The following is an 18741-nucleotide window of genomic DNA, read 5'->3' as shown; positions in this document are numbered from 1 at the left end:
GTTTGTTCCTATATATTTTCTTTGTTCCAATATTATTGTTTGTATTCTCTTTGTTTCCACCTTGCTTGTTCCGATTGTTTTGAGACATTGCCAGCCACATTATTGGACTAATCCTATTGTTGCAGACCATGTGGTCCCAATATACTCTTTTTAGTCTCAACAATGGCCTCGACTTTTCTACTATGCTTGATTCGGTAGTCATGAATAACAATTCAATGGCTATTGTAAAGACGCACATTGTATCCCTCAATTCAGACGACAGCGATGCATAACTATCCCCTTCTTCCAATCCTTTTTCTTCTTTCTTCCCATACTTCTTGAAATTCTTTACGCTTCTCTTTCTCATACTTCAACATTTATTTTCCTGTACTTGCAATTTGCCTTTGAACCGTATCTTGAATTGAAACTGTAAACGCAACAATGTCTCCATATCCCCAAGTCAGTCCCTGGGCAATTCTCAGCACCATTGACCGGGATGACGAGTCGGGGATCCTCTATGAAGATGAACGCCAGCAATGGCTTCGACAGCATCCACATGCTGTTCCTCGTACTGCAAAGAGGAGTGGCAACAAAAGTCAACGTGCCTTCGCAGACAGAGGCTCCAGCATGGCTGAAGGCCTTCGTGGTATTGCGGAACGCGGTGCAGCCCGTCGGAAGGGAATTGCTGTGAACAAGAATGATGTGTAAGAACCATCCTTACCCAAATTTGCTGAACATGAAATCTAATATGATGAACAGATTTACCAAACCATTGCCACCCATTCCTCAACAGGAGAGTCCTCAGCCGGCCACCACAGTTGCTCAGGATGGTGTTTTGCAAGGTTCTGGTCGCGAGATCAACAAGATGAGCATTTATTACGTACTTGACAGATCCAACATGGAAGGCCACCACGACAAAAGCCCATTTCCTCAACCTGAAAATTCTCAGCCTTCTACCGAAGTTGGCCAGAAGGCAGTTGTTGATGGCCCTGTGCACTCGAGTGAAAAGATGAAACCGAATATGCTTCTCAGGGAATGCAAGCTGCAAGGATACGATGATGAGACTCCTTCCATTCAACCCAGAGCATTTGAGCCGGCCATGCCATCCTTTTCGCATCACTACTACAATGCGCAAGCCTCCTACACCAATGACTCCTCTGGTTCCCATCGCTTGGATCATGCTGCTCCTGCGTTTGAGGCCCCCTATGCTCAAGTCAATCCCAGTTTTCATCGCAACGGCCACGGTCCAACTTCTTGGTACGAAGCTGCACCCATTGGCCACGAATATTCTCCGGATATTCAGGCTGCAGTAGCTCCCAACGCTACCCCAGACCCCGAAATCAAGCAAGAATATCAATTCACCGAAGTGGGGGTAAACATTGATGAAATGCTTGCCTTGATGAACCAGGAAAAGGAAAACGAGCACCTTGCGAATGAGAATCACAACCCAGCAAGTTCATATTCTGCTTACCATTTCGTTCCCCCAAATCCGGCATCTGTGGATATCTACCATGCGGACCAGCGCTCTGGTCCTGGTACCCAGGCCCCTGATTCCCTCATTATTAATGCTGAAAGTTCTTTACTTGTGGGCTCTAGAACCATTCGTCAAGTTACACCTGCAACGCCTGTGTGGTCCCCAACTCCTGTTCCACTTTCTGCTTACCGTTTCACTCCCGACCAACGCTCTGCTCCTGATGCTGAGAGTTCGTTATTTGTGAGCCCTGGCCCCATTCACGAAGATACAGCATCTCCTATCTCATCCCCTTATCCTAACGGATATTGCTATTGGTCTTCAGACGAATCTGAACCTGAAACTACTCCACCACCTGAGCCCCGATTTGAACGGGGACGGTCTGGTTCTGATGTACCTATGCAAGAATCACCTGTGTTGCCTTCGTCTCCTCCTCAGGTCATTTCTCTCCAAAGAGTTTTCACCTGGCGTTCGGACAACCCCAACGGGATGGACACTGACTTTGTTGTACCCCTTGAACATATGTTTGCTCGGGACTACACTACCCCTGATTCGCCTCTACTGGATTCACCTCTATCTCCTGCTCCAGCTCCTCCTTCTCCTGAGCGTCGCCCTGCTCCTCGTGAGTTCTCCTATGCTGATGCGCCTCGAGTTGGAATTTATCCATCTTATATCCCCCACGATCCCCGGCTTACGCAAATTACTTTCCGCCCTGATTACGTTTCATCTCCTACTAGCTACTCAAGCCCGTTGAGAGAGGAGAGAGCCAACATGGAAAATGTCGAGCAGGCTCTTGTTCCACAAAAATTGAACGTGACTAAGAACAAAACCGCCTTCACCATGGATGTCCCCATCCACGACGTTTCCCAGCATCAGACAGCCATTCACGTGTCCGAGTCTTCCAATGGTGGACATAGCCGCGCAGCTTCCTTCGTCGGCAATGAGCCCAACGTCAACAACAACACTCCCATCAACGCAACGCCGAGTCGTATCAGCAAAAGTCCTGATGTCTGCAGCTCTGAGGGCTCCGAGGACTCTCGTGGAATCAAGCGCAAGCGATTTACCAAGAACCTCTTTGGTAAGAAAGGATACCTTGAAGACAATGAAGAGCCACGCGACAAGAGATTCCGCTTCCTGAAGGAAGCCATCGAAAAGGGACATTCAACCATTGGCAGTATCAAGGGAATAGTAAGTGCTTCTTGACTTAGCTTTTGAGAAATTTTACAGTGACTAACAATTATTTTGGCAGTTTTGGGATGAGAATCGAGCTTTGATCGGCTCATCCAAGCCCAGCATCGTCACTGAGAACACTGCCCCTATTACTCTGAACACCGATGTGCAGTCAATTCTGTACGCCGAGATTGAGAACATGATTACCCACGCGGCCAACGAATTCCTGATGAAGGAGTATTACGAAGGCCACCTCAGCACTAGTTCTCTCCACAAGGTGAAAAGAAGATGGGAGAAGAAGCACATGCCTGGTGTCCCTCAATTCCGTTTCGACCAGAAAACCCAGTATCGGATTATCAGTTCAAACCGCAATCATGTCAGATTCGGCAAAACCAGCAATGGCCTTGGCCCACACACCATTCTGAGCAACTGGAAGAAGATCTACAAGAACATGAACATCCGCACCTTTGTGACCCCCGACTCGGTTATCAAGAAGCACATCCACGATATCCTGGATCTCTTGGAGCTTTTGAATGCCGATGAATGCCACATTGAGCTGATTATGGCCCTCAATGCGCACGTTCGTGGAGAGTTGAAGAAGCATGAAGTGATGCAGCACTACCGAGACACTCAGAACTCTGGAAACTCTCGCTCTTAATTTCTACTTTGCTCATTTGAAGCTGACCTGTGTTTGATTCTTCTTTTTAACAATTCCTGTTTCACTTTCGTTTTCGCTTTTTGCCATTCTGTCTCGGCTGTTCTGTTCTAGGACATCGCCGTTATTAGTTTCGCATCTTGCCAGTTTCGTTTTCTGCTATTTTCGTTTTCTGCTATTTTCGTTTTCTGCTATTTTTCGTTTTCGTTTTCGCTTTTGCTATTCTGTTTCTCTCTTTTTATGCGCGCTTTACTAGTGATGAGTGGATTAACTAGTTTAGTCTGGCGTAATCCAAAAACAACCCATCCCAAATGAATCCTTTACATTCCTTAGTAGATCAACTGAAAGTAAGCATCAATTTACATTTCTATGTACTTCTCTACGCAAAATTGCATGAGTCATGTAATGTCATCTTGCGGTAATTTATCAACCTCATGTGTAAATAGAACATGCATATTCAACACAGCTTATCATATATGCAAGATCTAGTAGTGGAGAGGGTCAGGAGTATTAATGTTGGGTCCTATTATTACCGTAGGTTACAAAGGTCCAAAGAGAATTCAAACATCCTTACTTTTGTAAGAGAGAAAACTGTCCTTCCCGAAAGAGAACCATACTATAACCTGACCAGTCCTGGGCTAGTGTTGAGTCAATTTGAAACCAAAACCACAATATCCTTTATTTTATATCGTGTTATGTACATACCCAGGGATACACTATGTTACTCTACACACTATATTTCCTCTGCCGGTTAAGTCTGGACTTTTTTTAGCTACCGCCGCTTTTTATGGTTGCGCTCACTGATTGCGTACTCGGATTGATCAGGCATCCACGATCTATAGCCTCAGTCCATATGTAGATATCCAAAACAAACAGACAGCTAGCGGGTAACACGGCCTCCAAATAGAACTGATTCCTTGAAGATTGTTATACGGTTCTATAGATGGCTAGGTGATGGTAACGTGCCGAATCAATCGCATCAGACCACTCTTTGAAGCTGCCACACAATAAGATAAAGGGGGCTATGTTTATTTCTATGTCTAGAAACCTGTAACACACTATGTTATAGACTCTGAAATTGGTTAGGTACAAGTGTATGTAGATGGCAACCTTGGAAGGTAATCGAGCACGTAGTCACATTTACATAAGCAGGCGTCCACTTGTGGACGCCACCCGTGGACCCGTATTAAGGTTGGTGGGACGGAGATGGGCCCGGAGCCGTACCGTACTTCGTACTGGGCATTAAGGAATTTGAAAACATTGTTATTTCTGGAATGGCAGTGCAGTATGCATATTGCCTGTGCGTTGCCCACAAGAGAATTCAAACCCAATAATAATGCACATCTCGATCATGTTCCCACCCTCCTAATCTCCACTTCAAATGACCAATCGTGTATATTGTAGTGGTTAGCTCGCTCTGTTCCGTTTTGAATTTACTGCTAGCTGCTAGACTGTTTACTAGTTCCATGTATTATCATTACACAAATTACGGGGTCCTAGTTGAATTAAAAATGATTTCCACTCAAGCATTTGGTACCTGAATCCCTTTTTTCTGCCTATCTCTCAATTCCGTACATTCACGCGCATGAAGTTTCCCAGACTGTCTTTGCTTTGGGTGTGTTTTATTTTCTAGAAAAGGAATCTCTGATCGGACTCGCATGTGAAAGATGGCTAGCAGCCAGATAAATCTTAGTGATTCCAAGGCAACGACAGCTACACAAAATCCAGAATTCCAAGGATGGTACCCAGTCGGGAATGGAAAAGGTTCGCTAACCTCCTGCTAGTTTGGACGACCGTATTAACTTCAAGTTCAAGCATCGCCAATTAATTGCTCGCCCAGTCAAACATTTTCCATCTCTGGCACATTTGCCGACTGTTTGCCTGCATCTTCCACTGCTCTTGCTACAGCCTGTGAAAGCAATGTTCTCCAATACGACAATGGTGGAGATAATACATGGTATGTGCCTTAGATCGTTTTGTCAAACAATTTCTAACCTCAAACTAGCATCTCTACTGCCTCTTGTATCACTATGACTATTGCCGAGACATCACCACTTGGAACACCTATAGCCTCAAGATACATGTGCGGCGAATACTGGTTCTATGACACCATATATCGAGTACTTCCTACATCAACCACTGGTGAGTCCTGAATAGCTCATTGGTATATCGAATACATTCTAATATTTTCAGCTACTGTCACTTCATCGGGTAGGTTTCTCACAATGATTGTCTAAACCAAGACGATTCGTCTTAAGATTTGTCTAACCTCCATATAGAGGCTACTACTACTTCTATCAGCAAGAGTACACCATCAATTGACCCACCAGCGAGAGCACCAAGCACTGCCTCTGGCAGTTCTTCGCTTTCTGGTGGTGCGATCGCGGGTATTGTGATCGGAGGCATTGCAGCGGTCGCTCTGCTCGCAGCTTTCTTCCTGCGCAAGAAAATCGCAGCGTACTTCGGGGACAGAAAGGAGGAAATTTATGAAGCCCCATACGCTCCAGCACCGACGAAGCCCGGTGGGCTGTATGAAATTGGATCATCGGGCAGACAAACTGTACCCCCAAATAACGAGGTGTATGAGATTGGATCTTCTGGTCCCAAAGAGCACGACGGCTTGAATGAGGCGGACTCGGCTAAATGAAGTCTCATCAACCTCGGGGTATATGTGGAATACGTACATCTGATCAATATTAAATATATGTTCGCGGGGGAGACATCTGCAAGGCTATACCTGATGAATACCCTGTCAATCGACATGGATCTGGTACCTGGCGACAGCAAATCTCTTTGAATTCACAGATGGGGCTCGATAGGAAGCATACTTGACTTAGTGCATTTAGTAACATGAACCCCGATCACCAAAATGCACATAATTCGCATTCTCGCTCTCTTTTACAAAACCATTTTAATTAATCTCAGAGTAAAGGGCTTTCAATGCATTTGTAGCCTTAAAAATAACCAAAGGAGAAGAAATAATCACTAGCCATTGTGCTCTGGTCAAAGACTATGGGATGGTAAGATACCACGTGAGAATCTGCCGTATAGTGGCAGGTTGAATTGCCTCCTCCAATGAACACCAAATTTTCTTTTAGCTAACATCATAAAAACTCAATAAATCGACGTGGCAACTTTTGAGATGGCTCCACATAGCGCCGGCTGAATCAAAGCAATACCAGATATGTCCATGACTATCTGAACATCCTACGCGTCCAGGTCGCTTGATAAATGTAACATGACGACTACGTATGTGCTCAATCGCACCTTCCATACTCCCAAAGTCTTCATCGTGGACACTGCACGTATATGTAGACATTCTGAAAGGGCTTCAAGATTTAATGATCCCCCCCCAAAGGCGTTAGCTGTATCCCTCAAGACATGGGTATGACTGACAATTTCCTCCGTTGGCAAAGTAGAGCAGTTTGACTAAATCGGCAACTTGGTGATATTTGAAGGAAAAGGAGCTTTTCGATGGGAATCTACGGAGTACATGATCTCCACTTATGTAGTTCTTTGTTCCCCTTCCCTCAAGGCAAAAGTCATGATCATAAGTCGATCACTTTTCATCATCATAATGATCAATGGACATGGTAAATTTGAGACTTACCTAGGTATTTTAAGAGTCATCTAACACGAGTCAATACATCCATGGATGTATTAGACTGAATGCAACCATCAAATTACCAAGTAGTATTCCGATATTCCAGGCCACATAACTTGGCGTTTATCAATCATCGGTGATTGAACTAATTGACGATCTTAATTTAACATGCATGGACATGTTACGTATGGAGTACTGAGTACTGAGTACAAGATAAGTATGTCAAAAGGGAAAAAGCCGAAAAGTGAAGTTGTACACGAAACACGTGGGGCGACGTCATCGGCTTTTAGGATCACGGGTGCCAGGCAGTCACCGCTCTGCCTTTCACGAAGTTCTTGAACCACCTCTTGTAAATTATCATAACCTGTGTGCGGGTGTTTCCGACAGAAATTGCTGTGGACTGTAACAGTTCGGCCCCCAATGACCGTCGATACATCCCGCTTTTAGCCTCCATATTAGGGAGTGGAGATCAATACCAGCTCAAACACAGGGGGCCGACTCCGTACTCCGTACAAATATCCGAATGGCGGGCCCGATCCACACCTACGGTCCGAGTTGCCTTCTTGTGGATGAAGAGCAGGACCTCACTAGATTTCAATTGCTTCCATCACCACCAGAGATCCGGTCACAGTTCTTCTATATCTCATCATTGCCGATCGATGATCCACTGGCTCCTCTGCCTCCACCTGCAAGCCAGGGTACCGGCAATGAGAGACTTCCTCCCACGCCATTCTCGGCCAGGGATAACATCGCCTTAGAGGAAGCTTGGCATGATCTACGGGAAGCGAGAAAGGCCAAATTCGCTGGGAACCACAAATCCAGGCCAAATACATCGACAGGGCCCCCTGGGATAGCTGTGCCTGGTCATGAATCGGTTTCAAATGTCGAAAGCCCCAAGGCAGCCAACCAAGAGGATCCCTCATTAGTTGGCAGTAGAGGAAGCACTCTGAGCAACCCTCCATTGTTCCCGGATGACCTACCCTCTCGCAGTCACAAGAGTCACCTCACTTTTGCTACCGGCAGTGTTGGAATACGAACCCGAGAACTCGGGAAGGAAAATCGCTTGGACTCTCCAGTGGGTGATAGGTTCAAAAACGACACTCCGAGAGAAATTGCCATCGATCGGAAAAGAGCGCGCTCGTCTTCGATCAATGAGTCCAGTGCAACTAAAAGGAGAAGCAATTCTCCGCTGGAGGCCGGGAATGTGGAAGAAGGCGACGAAGATAGTGGAAGTTTACGAGCCGATCGTTCTCACGATGCAAGCATGAGTGGCTCTCCTTTTATACGGGCGCCGATATCTCAGCCCCAAACGCCACTTGGTCGCTCACTTGAGTCGTCTTCGTCGAGAGAAGGAGGCGAATGGCAGGCGGAACTCCGAACCAGTACTACTTCTCGAAGTGCCCCGAAACCTTCGGGCCTCAGAACGACTGTGAGCCTAGATCAATTGACCCAGGACTCTCAGAGGGAGAGGACAGAGGAGCCAAACACACAGTCAAAGATTCCAGTCGGTGTCTCACGACTTCATCTGGTCGAGTTACCAAATCTCAAGGTGAGTACACTTTCTATGCTCGGCTCTGAATTGTAATAACACCTTTTTATAGATGAAACCTATCTACTGGAGCCCCCTCCAGGACATATCAAGTGTGGTCCGGGCTACTTGGTTCTACAAGAATACCATGTTGCCTGTTGAGACTGAACTTGCGAACAAATTGGAGGAAGGCTACGTTTACTTGAAGCCATGGAGTGACACTTGGCAAGATGAACTGAATAGTTGCGTGGAAAACGGGGCCGATGCCGAGTTGAAAGTTGTTCATCCTCTGTGGACCAAACAATACAGTCGGCCTACAACTGCACAAGCGCCACATGGTAGTGATTTGCCTGTGGATGAGGCAGAGGATCCCTTAACATTTGACGAAAATCGAGCTGCAGGCGGCACCTCTGTTCAATCTGAGAGTATCAAGGCGTACCTCACATCTAGTGCCATCTATGTCGATGCAACAAATGCCCAAGTCCTTCGCCCCAGCTTACTTCCCTCGGTGTCGAGAGGACGACGTCCCCTTGGTGCAATAAGGAAAGGCCGTCAGATAGGCATACCAGTGATTCGCGGCTTTAGTCGAAAATTATGGGAACAACTGCACCCATCAAAGCCCAATCCCATCGATGTGCGCCATTATATCCGCAAGACTCAGTTGAAAAGTCCTTCTGCGCGGGGTGAACAAATCTGCTATGCATGCAAGATGGAAGAGTCGCGACCACCTCCAACCGACTTGGTTCTTGTTATCCACGGCATCGGGCAAAAGTTATCGGAGAGGATGGAAAGCTTCCACTTCACTCATGCCATCAATGCGTTTCGGCGAGAGGTGAACATGGAGCTCAATAACGAACCTGTCTGGCCGCATGTGCGCCAGGATCATGGGGGAATCATGGTTCTTCCTGTGAATTGGCGCACTAACTTGTCATTGGATGACCCCGATGTTGAGTCTGGCATCGAAGACCCAGCTAGCAACAACTTTTCTCTTGCAGATATCACGCCCCAGACTCTTCCCGCTATCCGATCCCTGATTAGTGATGTGATGCTTGACATCCCTTACTATCTGTCCCACCACAAACCGAAGATGGTCAAGGCGGTCATTAGAGAAGCGAACCGTGTATATCGCCTCTGGTGCAAAAACAACCCAGGGTTCCAAGACCACGGCCGTGTACATCTCATCGCTCATTCACTCGGAAGCGTGATGGCTGTGGATATTCTCAGCAATCAACCAACACATGTTCCTCGGTTTGACTTTTCCAATACGGCTTTACACAGCGACATTTTCGAGTTTGATACTAGACATCTCTTCCTCTGCGGAAGTCCAGTTGGCTTCTTCCTACTTCTCAACAAGGGTATGTTTGACTGTTACATTATTCTATCTTGTATCTAACATCCTCCCAGCTAGTCTTCTTCCTCGAAAAGGCAGAGAAAAGCCAGGCAGCGAAGGCGACGATTTACTTCGTGGCGTTGCCGGTGAAGCGGGTCAATATGGCTGCCTCGCCGTAGACAATCTCTACAATATCATGCACACAACTGACCGTAAGTGAATTGCCTAAGCTTCCCAACCGATCTTCCGCATCCTCTTTGTCTTTTATATTAACAACCGATTCCAGCGATTGCGTACCGAGTAAATGCAACAGTAGACTCAGACCTCTCTAATTCTCTCAAAATGGGCTCTATCCCCAGCTCCACCTCCACTTTCTGGCAATCCTTCGGAAGCGTCTTCCGCTGGAGCTCAACCCCGTCAACATTATTGTCCTCCACAGCCCCTACCCGCCCCGCAGCAGTCTCCAAGCTCCCATCCAATGTCGAGCTCGAGACTCACGACTTCACCCGCGAAGAGATCGCTGAAAAGCGCATGCTTCTACTCAATGACAACGGTCAAATTGATTATTATCTTTCTGGTGGTGGCGGCCCGTTGAATATCCAGTACCTCAACATGCTGAGCGCGCATAGCAGTTACTGGACACTGGGTGATTTTGTGCGGTTCTTGGTTGTGGAGATTGCGAGAAAGCAGGGGAGAGAAGGAACGCTGCTTGCTTTCCGGTCTGAGAAGAAGAAGGGATGGAAGTATTCGAAAGGGTGATTCTATTGTCGGGCTATCTATTACTTCACCATAGCTTTGATGTTGATTTTGTGCTCTAGAGATAGAATAGGTACCTTGCGTAGTTGTAATATTTGCATACAAACATACAACTTGGCTCGTTACATATAAAACTACAATGTGTTTTTATTCTCTTCGAAGAGAGAAACTTACAGCTGTTGGCCGTATATCGTCTGTTCAAAAAGGGGATTGAGAAAATGTGAAGACAAGACAAGAAGGGCAGGAAATGCACAAATCTCAGAGACAGACAGATAAGGTACCAAATTACAGGCAGTTTGCAGGGGACTCAGTCTCCGTCTGGGCATAAATCATATATCGTGTCACGTCTCTAGCAAATGACCCGGGTGTCCGAGCCATGAACATCCCCCATCAACAAAGCCTCCACAATCTCACCCTTGATACCAACGCCCCGTCCTACCCGTAGAACGACCAAGGCATTTGCTTTAGCCAAACTGCCAACCTTCGAAGACCGCTGTCCGGCACCTTCCACCCCGGTGCTCGTCGCATACAGTCGACCATCTGAGCGCGATGCTGTAACCACAGCACGGTGGTACTCCGTGCGCTTGGGATCAAGCGGGAAGTGATGTGTCAGGACGACGGCAACGCGCGGGAGACCAAGCTGTGGCGCGAGCCAAGGCTTAGAGCTAAGTGCCTGGGAGCTGTGACCAAGGCCAGTGAGCTTATGCAGCGAGGGGAGAACAAACAGGTTGAGAGTGACGAGGGCGGAGGCCGGGTTTCCGGGGAGCGAGAATATGAGTTTTGATTGACGCTCCTGCTGAGAGGATGTGGCGTCGCCGGTTGGTTTGAAAGGGACGGTTGCGAAGGTGGTTGGTTTGCCGGGTTTCATGGCAACGCGGCCGAAGTGGATGGTGCCGCCGAGGGAGCGCTCAATTGTCGGCTTGAGGAGGTCGAGCTCGCCCATTGAAACGCCGCCGGTTGTGATTATCACGTCGACGCTGGCAGAAGCTCGACCTACACCGCGGAGAGAGTCGCGGAGGGCATGCTCAAGCTCGCTGGCAGGTGTGTCGCGAGCGATGCCGAGGTCGACGGTTTCAAACCCCCATGAGTTCAAGCATGAGAGAAGAGATGGGCGGTTGGAGTCGCGGATTTGGCCGCCTGTGAGAGCTCGCGGGTCATTATGTTCCACGAGCTCGTCGCCGGTGCTCAAAACGCCCACGCGTGGTTTCCGGAAGACTTTGACAGTCTTGGTGCCCGTTGATGCCAGTAAGCCAATCTCTCCGCCGACGGGAGATATGAGGTCCCCGCGGGCGACGATTTTGGAGCCTAATGCAACATCGCTGCCAGGCTCGCGCACATTCTCGCCGGGCTCAATATCATCGGTGAGGATTTCGACTGTCGCTTCTTCCTTGCCGTCAGGTGTGCACGAGTCTAAGATCGTATCCTCGACCATGACTACGGCATTCGCGTTTGGGGGGAGAGGAGCGCCAGTGGTAATTCTAGCGATAGTCCCCGGTTGCAATGGCTCTAGATTCCCGCCGACATTGGCATGGGTAATTGATGCTACGGGGAATATCCCCTTCGTGGACTGGCCAGTGGCGCTAGAATCTGGTGCAATGACAGCATAGCCATCGACGACACTAGCTCGATATGCTGGCACGGCCTCTCCGGCGTAGACGTCTTCGGCTATCACCGAGCCAATCAAGGATGTGGTAACTGGGACCTCGACGACTTCTGGCTCGGGAGTTTGCTCATTGATTCGCTGAAGAGCTTCATCTACAGACAGCATCGGGTAGGGCGAGGAGCGATAGCGCCGGTTAGGGCCTGCGCTAGGGTCGTTGGACTGTGGTCTCTCTGACGGCGACGTATGCGCTTTTGGGGCCTTATGCCCATGTCCATGGTTGTGACAATGATGGTGGTGATTATGGTGGTGGTGTTGTTGATCAGCAACACCAGCCTCTGACTCCAGCTTCTTCACGCCGCCAGCATGGAGGTCGCGCGAATTGGCCCCAGCAGACTGTAGACAGGCATGTGGAAGAAGCTTAACAACAGCATCGAGGTTCTCCATTGCTCCTTTGGGTGAACCGGGTAATGTAATAATCAAAGTCTTATTACGAACACCAGCAACTGGTCTGGCCATCATAGCAACTGTGCGGGGGGTTAGCTGAAGTAAATATAGTCAAAGAGAGGCGCCATGGCAGCGCCCCTGATGTCATGCTCACAGGGGGTTACTTTCAAAGAGGCAGCAATCATGCCGTGTCTTGAAGTCTTGGTTAGTTTACTAGCGTCAATGTGGCAGCCAGGGTATCCAACTCACACTAGTCCCGGCGCATGGCGTTGGATTAGGGGAGACACGGCCTAGTGATGTCATGAGCATAAGGCAACGGTCAAGCATATCAGAATCACAAACTTCGGGGGTGTTGTCCTTGATGGCAAATCCAGTTCCCCCACTAAGTAGGATGAGATTGTACCAATTAGGGCCGTCGGCCCAGTCGTATATCGACTGCTGGATCTCCGTCACACTGTCCGGGACGATCCTGAATGCGGGGGTTTCCCATTTCCCCTCTGCGGCCAAGATAGGCGTAAGTACATCGACAACCTTGTCAGAAGCGGGGTCTTTCGAGGCAGTGTCTGAGACAATCAGGATTGCGGCTTTAAGTTTGGTCTCCATGATGTGCGTTGTGCATAGAAGTCTGGGGAAGTGGATGTTCGGTGGGGGAAGTTCTGTTTAAGGGAAAAACATCGGACTATCGCCAAACCCCGACTTAAATTAGTGGAATTACAATGGAATTACAGTGGGAATTAGTGCAATTAGTGAAACCAGTGCCAATGCTGCTTTTCTTATGCGCCGATCGTAGTCATTTTCGAAAGGCTAGTCTTTTGCCCAGATGTTCATATTCATTTGATACGAATTATCCCGAGGTCCTTGTACGCCCAGCCTTGAAAACCAGGCTTGAGTGCAACCTCAATCAATTTAACCCAATTACATTGGGGAACTAAAGAGTATATCTAATTACATGTAGATTGGCTTTTAATCGAGTTTAAATAACAAGTTGCCATGTAAACTCCAGTAAGGTTGTCAAAAGCTAGGCTTAGTTAATATACACTACTACATGTAGTAGATAGTGAAAGTGATTTCATCTGATAGCGATTTCTACAAATATTTGTTCATATCCCTAGTGTAACAAGCTATAACTAGCTCACGCGGCCTCAAATCTGATACATATGATCTCCGGATCATTGATGCAATTCAGCAAAACCAAAATGGCTCTACGTGGTCGACCCCAGACGCCCCAATGCGGTGTATATCGAAACATGAACATGAACTATGAAATCGAGAATAAATAGACGAATCGGATCGCCTGGGGCATATGTTTCCAGTTGCCGATATCTGTTTGCCGCCCAAAGTTGAAGCTCTTCTCTCTAAAAGGCTCAATTTCAGGCCGCCTCCAACACCGACGCCTTTTGGGCCACAAGAAGGCCGACAATCAAACCGAAAAGACCCAGGACTGAGCTGAAAATCTCGACGACAAGAATCTTGACGAATCTGAAAATGAAAATAATGTCAGTGACAGCCCTAAATATCATATCAACAATACTGCGAGGATCACCTACAGGCTGGGGTCGGCTGCATCGGCTAGGGCAGCACCACTTCCATTGATACCAACGGAGATACCGCAAATAAGATTGCAGATACCGACTGTGATTCCTCCCCAGAAGACCGCATATCCAGTGTAGTAGTTGCTAGAGGTGTGAATTCCGCCTTCCGGTACCTGGCTGAGCTTTGAGGAGAAGACAATGGCCATGATAACACCATAGATAGCGACAACTTCACAGAAAATGATAGAGATCAAGTTCTTGGTGCGAATACGGGGTGCTCGGACACCGCCGCCAACAATCGATGAGCCGGTAAGGAAGATACCCCTAAGTAACCATGCTGTCAATATCGCGGTGTCGGGTTAAGTTAACAGGAGTTTTCTTACCATCCTGCGCCAACAACTGAGAAGCCGATACACGAAGCGATTCCGAAATTTGCCCAAGCATAAGGAGAAACTTCCTCAAGGAAACGGCCGACCTAATACGTGTCAGGTTAGTAAACGTCTGGGCAAATCGTTTTATTTAGCGTGAGCTCCATACATTGAACGCTTCTCCCTCTCCGTGGAAAAGCAGATCTAGAATCCAGACACTCTCATTAGCTGACAGATCGCACCTCGGATTCATTGAAACGTACACAATCCCACCACGATGAGAGCGATGGTGGAGACACCGGCCGGGTAGAGGTAAGCCATGGCGACCTCTATAAGCCTGATGACGAATGAATTAAAAGGTCAAGATGATCGCAGACGTAAAACGCAGCCGATAAGGTAGCTGAAGCTCTGGGATGGAAGCGGGTGATGGGGGACTCGGTGGTCGGAGCGGATTAACTGCTCCGTTTGGGCGGTGACCTTGCGCTGTGCTTCCCCGGACGTGTTGGACCACCTGTTTCCAACTGCCTTTACTGTGCTTTCAAGGGGAGACACTTGTTTTAACCTTCTATATTCTCATCTGCCTTATTCTTGTGTCTTTTCCACAGTCGCAAATTCTTGACCTCATTCCGCGCCGCTTTACTACCCCTGAATTTCAACCGCATCAACATCTCCGTGACAATGGCGTCTACCTCCGGGGTTGGGTCGTATTCGAACCCCTTGAAGAAGTTCAAGTAAGAATTGGGACGGCGCAGTGTGGAATTAGGCATGAATGCGGTTGCTAATGGTGATATGTAGGCTGGTCTTCCTAGGCGAACAGAGTGGTATGTGTCTCATCACTCCATACCTCTTACCACATGCGCTCTAGTCAACGAGAGTCTAGCATAACATTTCTAACATCACTACAGTCGGCAAGACATCATTGATCACTCGGTTCATGTATGACTCGTTCGACAACACATACCAAGCAACTATTGGCATCGACTTTTTGTCCAAGGTACGCCACATTATACCCCGCACAAGGGTTCCAATTCATTGGGCATTGCCCCGAGAAGCTATCTATTCGCAAACATCAGGGCTTACCATCGTATCTAGACTATGTACCTTGAGGATCGGACTGTCCGTCTTCAGCTTTGGGATACCGCCGGCCAGGAGCGATTCCGTTCCCTGATTCCTTCCTACATCCGAGACTCGAGCGTTGCCGTGGTGGTCTATGATATTTCGAATGCTAAATCTTTCCAAAACACGCGAAAATGGATTGATGATGTGCGCGGAGAGCGTGGGAATGATGTGATTATTGTGCTCGTGGGCAACAAGACCGATTTGAACGATAAGCGGGAAGTCACCACTGCACAGGGCGAGGAAGAGGCAAAGAAAAACGGATTGATGTTCATCGAGACCAGTGCGAAGGTCGGGCATAATGTAAAGCAGCTTTTCCGGAGAATCGCTCAGGCTCTTCCTGGAATGGAAGGCGAAGCCAAACAAGGCGAGAGCACAAGTATGTTAATTCTCGTGTTTTATCCACCGACTCCTCATACTGACGATAAACTCTCTCTTAGTGATTGATGTCAACATTAATCCCAAGGAGACCACCAGCAACGACGGCTGTGCCTGTTAAGATTCGTTCCCCTGCATACATTACCCCGTCCCTAAGTGCCCTGCCTCGATGAAGTCGAGGCTGTCCATGATATCCTACAATTTTCGAAGATGTACATGTTTCTTCTTTCCTTTGCTCGCTCCTTGAGTCGATAGCGCGTGTCTAGATCTTTCAGTGCCGAATGCGGTTGTATCCAGTTTATTTTCCGAGCTCGTGGGAGGAGACAAGGTGTTTTGATTTCCGTTTAACCAGCATCATACGTTTTTTTTGTGGCAGTTGAAGTTGCTTCGCTTGACTTCCTTGGGGTCTTCTGATTACCGCTCTGGCAGCATTGGCTAACGTGTCTGATATGCCTGATATACTCTAATTCATGAAACTGTATAATATGGCATTTCCCTTCTAGGTAACGCACCGCATAGCCGGCGCCAATGAAACATGAACTCGACACTATCATATCCATTAGCTTAACTATTTAAAACACAGACAAACTGGTATTCTTACCAAAAGTAGGCATACTTCGCTTCGTCCGTCACAAGTATACTACATCTTGATGGAATTCCAATGTGTCCATGGCACTTTTTATATCTATCCGATGACTTTAAAGGCAAGTTTTAGAAGACAAACCCCTTGACATCCGTCTCGCGCTCCAGATTCCACGCTCTCTTGATTAAGGAGTCGACCTTGCTCGTGTCGGTGATTCCACCATATTTGGCAAGCGCGTGAGTTTTTGCCTCAATTTCAGACCTAGGGGTTTCATTTCAGCACTTAATTGTATCGTCTATTTGGAATATGAAAAGCGTACCTTGTCAAGGGAAGCTCCGGGTCTCCCTTTGCAAATGTGACTGATTCCGTGAAAGTTTTCCCGGACTTGCATGTAACAATGACAGTTCCTTGCCACCTCTCTGGGAACTGAGAATCAATTTCCGCATTGTATTCCATCTTTACTCGATTCTGGAATCCACGCAGAGAGGCATCTGTCAGATCAGCTTCAGTAAAGTCGGTTATCATAGCTTGGCCTTTCTTCGCCGCAATGGCGAGTACAAAGCCCATTGAGAACTTGCTCTGGTGAACTGTGTCGCCATTCCCACTTAGGCCAAGTACATTAATAGCAGCTTGGTATGTGGGAACAAGGACAGAGTCGATATCGTCAAAAGAAACCTTCTTCTTGGCCATCAGGTTCAGCAGTGCGTCAACGCTAGGATGTGTGTGTCGACAAGATGCGTGCCATTTGAAGCTCGAACGAACAACGGCAAAATCCTTACCCAGATTCTCGTCAATTGCTTCTGGGTTTGTTTTGCCGGGAACTAAAGCAGCTCCCATTGCACGCGGTCCTTCCAAGATATCCCCTGGGCCTAGAAGTCTATCACGAGCAGAATAGGCAGCGAATATACCGTCGAAGCAGGCCTTTGCTGTGTGCACTTGTTTTGAGTGCGTTGCATCCATCAAGAATTGCCATAATCCTGCGGCTTGAGTTCCAGCTGTACCGACAGCTGATAATGTCTCGTTTGCATCAAGCTTTAGAAGGTGGGCTACAGCTGCTGCAACTCCAATGACTCCCCCTGTCGCGGTGGTATGAAATTTCTATAATACAAGTTAATAGTTGAACACTAGCCGGCTATACCTATGGTTGCTGGTATGAAGATACTCAAATAGACCTAATGAAGCTTACCTCGTAATGGCTCTTCCCCAGATACTCTCCAACGCGACAACCGACCTCGTAGCCAACCACGCAAGCAGTGATGAAATCTTCTCCACTTGCCCCAATATCTTGGGATACTGCAAGCGCAGCTGGGAAAATCACAGTTGCCTATAGTCAAATAAGCATTGTGTCGGTCAACATATGCTGCATGCGTTGATAGCGGGCCTTGAGGCGCAACGAGCACAATAAGAACAGAGGCAAGACTCACTGGATGCATGATACTTCGATTGTGCAGATCATCCTGCTCGACCACATGGGATGCAGCAGCATTGATCAGACTAGCAAATGCTGGACTAGTAGTGAGAGTTTGGGAGCCATCAATTAGTTCGCTCTTCCCACTAGGGGGACCCATTTGAGCTGCAAAGCGCACCATTGCAGAAACAGCGGGGTGGCTACGACCGGCTATGGCACAGCCCAGTGTATCTAGGAAGAAATCCTTGGTGCGTTGGACCACATCGTCAGGAATGTCGTTGTACTTGAGGTCGGCAGCCCATTTGACCAGTCGATGAGTTCTTGTTTCTTGGCTCGATGAGGTAGTCATTGCGCAGATTCTCTAGAGAGGTTATATGACAGAATAATTGAAATGACTTAATACTAACTCCACGTTCTACCTCCAAATATATGCGGGGCAAATACGGGTAAGGCACATTGGTCATTTATATACTTCCCCTCTTCCAAGATTGAGCTAGATATTTCCCGAGGTATACAAATGGCCCATGAAGCCGATTTGAGAGTATAGAACAAAAGGGTTTTAGTATATTGCGTAAAATATCAATCAGACTATAGCCTTTCAATCAAAAAGTATTTATTCTATATTTCTATAAACAGACTAGATCACAGGGCTGACAGAGTAGACGGCATATAGCCGACTTATACCTGATTAGGAATATTGATACCTAGGGGCTCAGGCAGCAATATGTGCATAAATAACTATGCATAAAGTACACAAAATGATTAGTCAAGTAAGGGGGCAAGCCACCTGGATTTCTGTTATGCATTACCTTCAAG

At 47.6% G+C, this 18741-nt stretch overlaps 7 protein-coding genes across 7 annotated transcripts; 4 read left to right on the top strand and 3 right to left on the bottom strand.

Annotated features, from left to right (window-relative positions):
- Positions 1-420: 420 nt before the first annotated feature.
- On the top strand, positions 421-3278 carry PEX2_033040 (uncharacterized protein; the record flags this gene model as incomplete). The annotated part of the gene is made up of 3 exons (XM_016740579.1): positions 421-683; positions 739-2638; positions 2700-3278. 3 exons carry the CDS (start codon positions 421-423, stop codon positions 3276-3278), a joined length of 2742 nt encoding a protein of 913 aa, XP_016601231.1.
- A 1735-nt stretch (positions 3279-5013) lies between these two features.
- On the top strand, positions 5014-5922 carry PEX2_033030 (uncharacterized protein; the record flags this gene model as incomplete). The annotated part of the gene is made up of 5 exons (XM_016740578.1): positions 5014-5039; positions 5116-5232; positions 5281-5417; positions 5469-5486; positions 5555-5922. 5 exons carry the CDS (start codon positions 5014-5016, stop codon positions 5920-5922), a joined length of 666 nt encoding a protein of 221 aa, XP_016601230.1.
- Positions 5923-7402: 1480 nt separating this feature from the next.
- PEX2_033020 (DDHD family phospholipase) lies at positions 7403-10496 on the top strand (the record flags this gene model as incomplete). The annotated part of the gene is made up of 4 exons (XM_016740577.1): positions 7403-8428; positions 8481-9762; positions 9812-9949; positions 10024-10496. 4 exons carry the CDS (start codon positions 7403-7405, stop codon positions 10494-10496), a joined length of 2919 nt encoding a protein of 972 aa, XP_016601229.1.
- Positions 10497-10842: 346 nt separating this feature from the next.
- Positions 10843-13143, bottom strand: PEX2_033010 (bifunctional molybdopterin adenylyltransferase MobB/molybdopterin molybdotransferase MoeA family protein; the record flags this gene model as incomplete). The annotated part of the gene is made up of 4 exons (XM_016740576.1): positions 10843-12620; positions 12695-12732; positions 12790-12830; positions 12883-13143. The coding sequence occupies 4 exons, from the start codon at positions 13141-13143 to the stop codon at positions 10843-10845; spliced, it is 2118 nt and encodes a 705-aa protein (XP_016601228.1).
- Positions 13144-13910: 767 nt separating this feature from the next.
- PEX2_033000 (H(+)-transporting V0 sector ATPase subunit c'') lies at positions 13911-14761 on the bottom strand (the record flags this gene model as incomplete). Its single annotated transcript, XM_016740575.1, has 5 exons — positions 13911-14019; positions 14088-14396; positions 14456-14547; positions 14610-14644; positions 14704-14761. The coding sequence occupies 5 exons, from the start codon at positions 14759-14761 to the stop codon at positions 13911-13913; spliced, it is 603 nt and encodes a 200-aa protein (XP_016601227.1).
- Positions 14762-15118: 357 nt separating this feature from the next.
- PEX2_032990 (Rab family GTPase YPT6) lies at positions 15119-16055 on the top strand (the record flags this gene model as incomplete). Its single annotated transcript, XM_016740574.1, has 5 exons — positions 15119-15171; positions 15236-15261; positions 15346-15434; positions 15533-15935; positions 15997-16055. The coding sequence occupies 5 exons, from the start codon at positions 15119-15121 to the stop codon at positions 16053-16055; spliced, it is 630 nt and encodes a 209-aa protein (XP_016601226.1).
- A 590-nt stretch (positions 16056-16645) lies between these two features.
- Positions 16646-18274, bottom strand: PEX2_032980 (MmgE/PrpD family protein; the record flags this gene model as incomplete). The annotated part of the gene is made up of 4 exons (XM_016740573.1): positions 16646-16778; positions 16837-17615; positions 17704-17841; positions 17942-18274. The coding sequence occupies 4 exons, from the start codon at positions 18272-18274 to the stop codon at positions 16646-16648; spliced, it is 1383 nt and encodes a 460-aa protein (XP_016601225.1).
- Between the last annotated feature and the right edge of the window lie 467 nt (positions 18275-18741).

Source organism: Penicillium expansum (genome assembly GCF_000769745.1).
Source record: "Penicillium expansum strain MD-8 chromosome Unknown contig102, whole genome shotgun sequence".
NCBI lineage: Eukaryota > Fungi > Ascomycota > Eurotiomycetes > Eurotiales > Aspergillaceae > Penicillium > Penicillium expansum.
The sequence above is the reverse complement of the archived record's forward strand: the minus strand, read 5'-3'. Positions and strand labels throughout refer to the sequence as shown.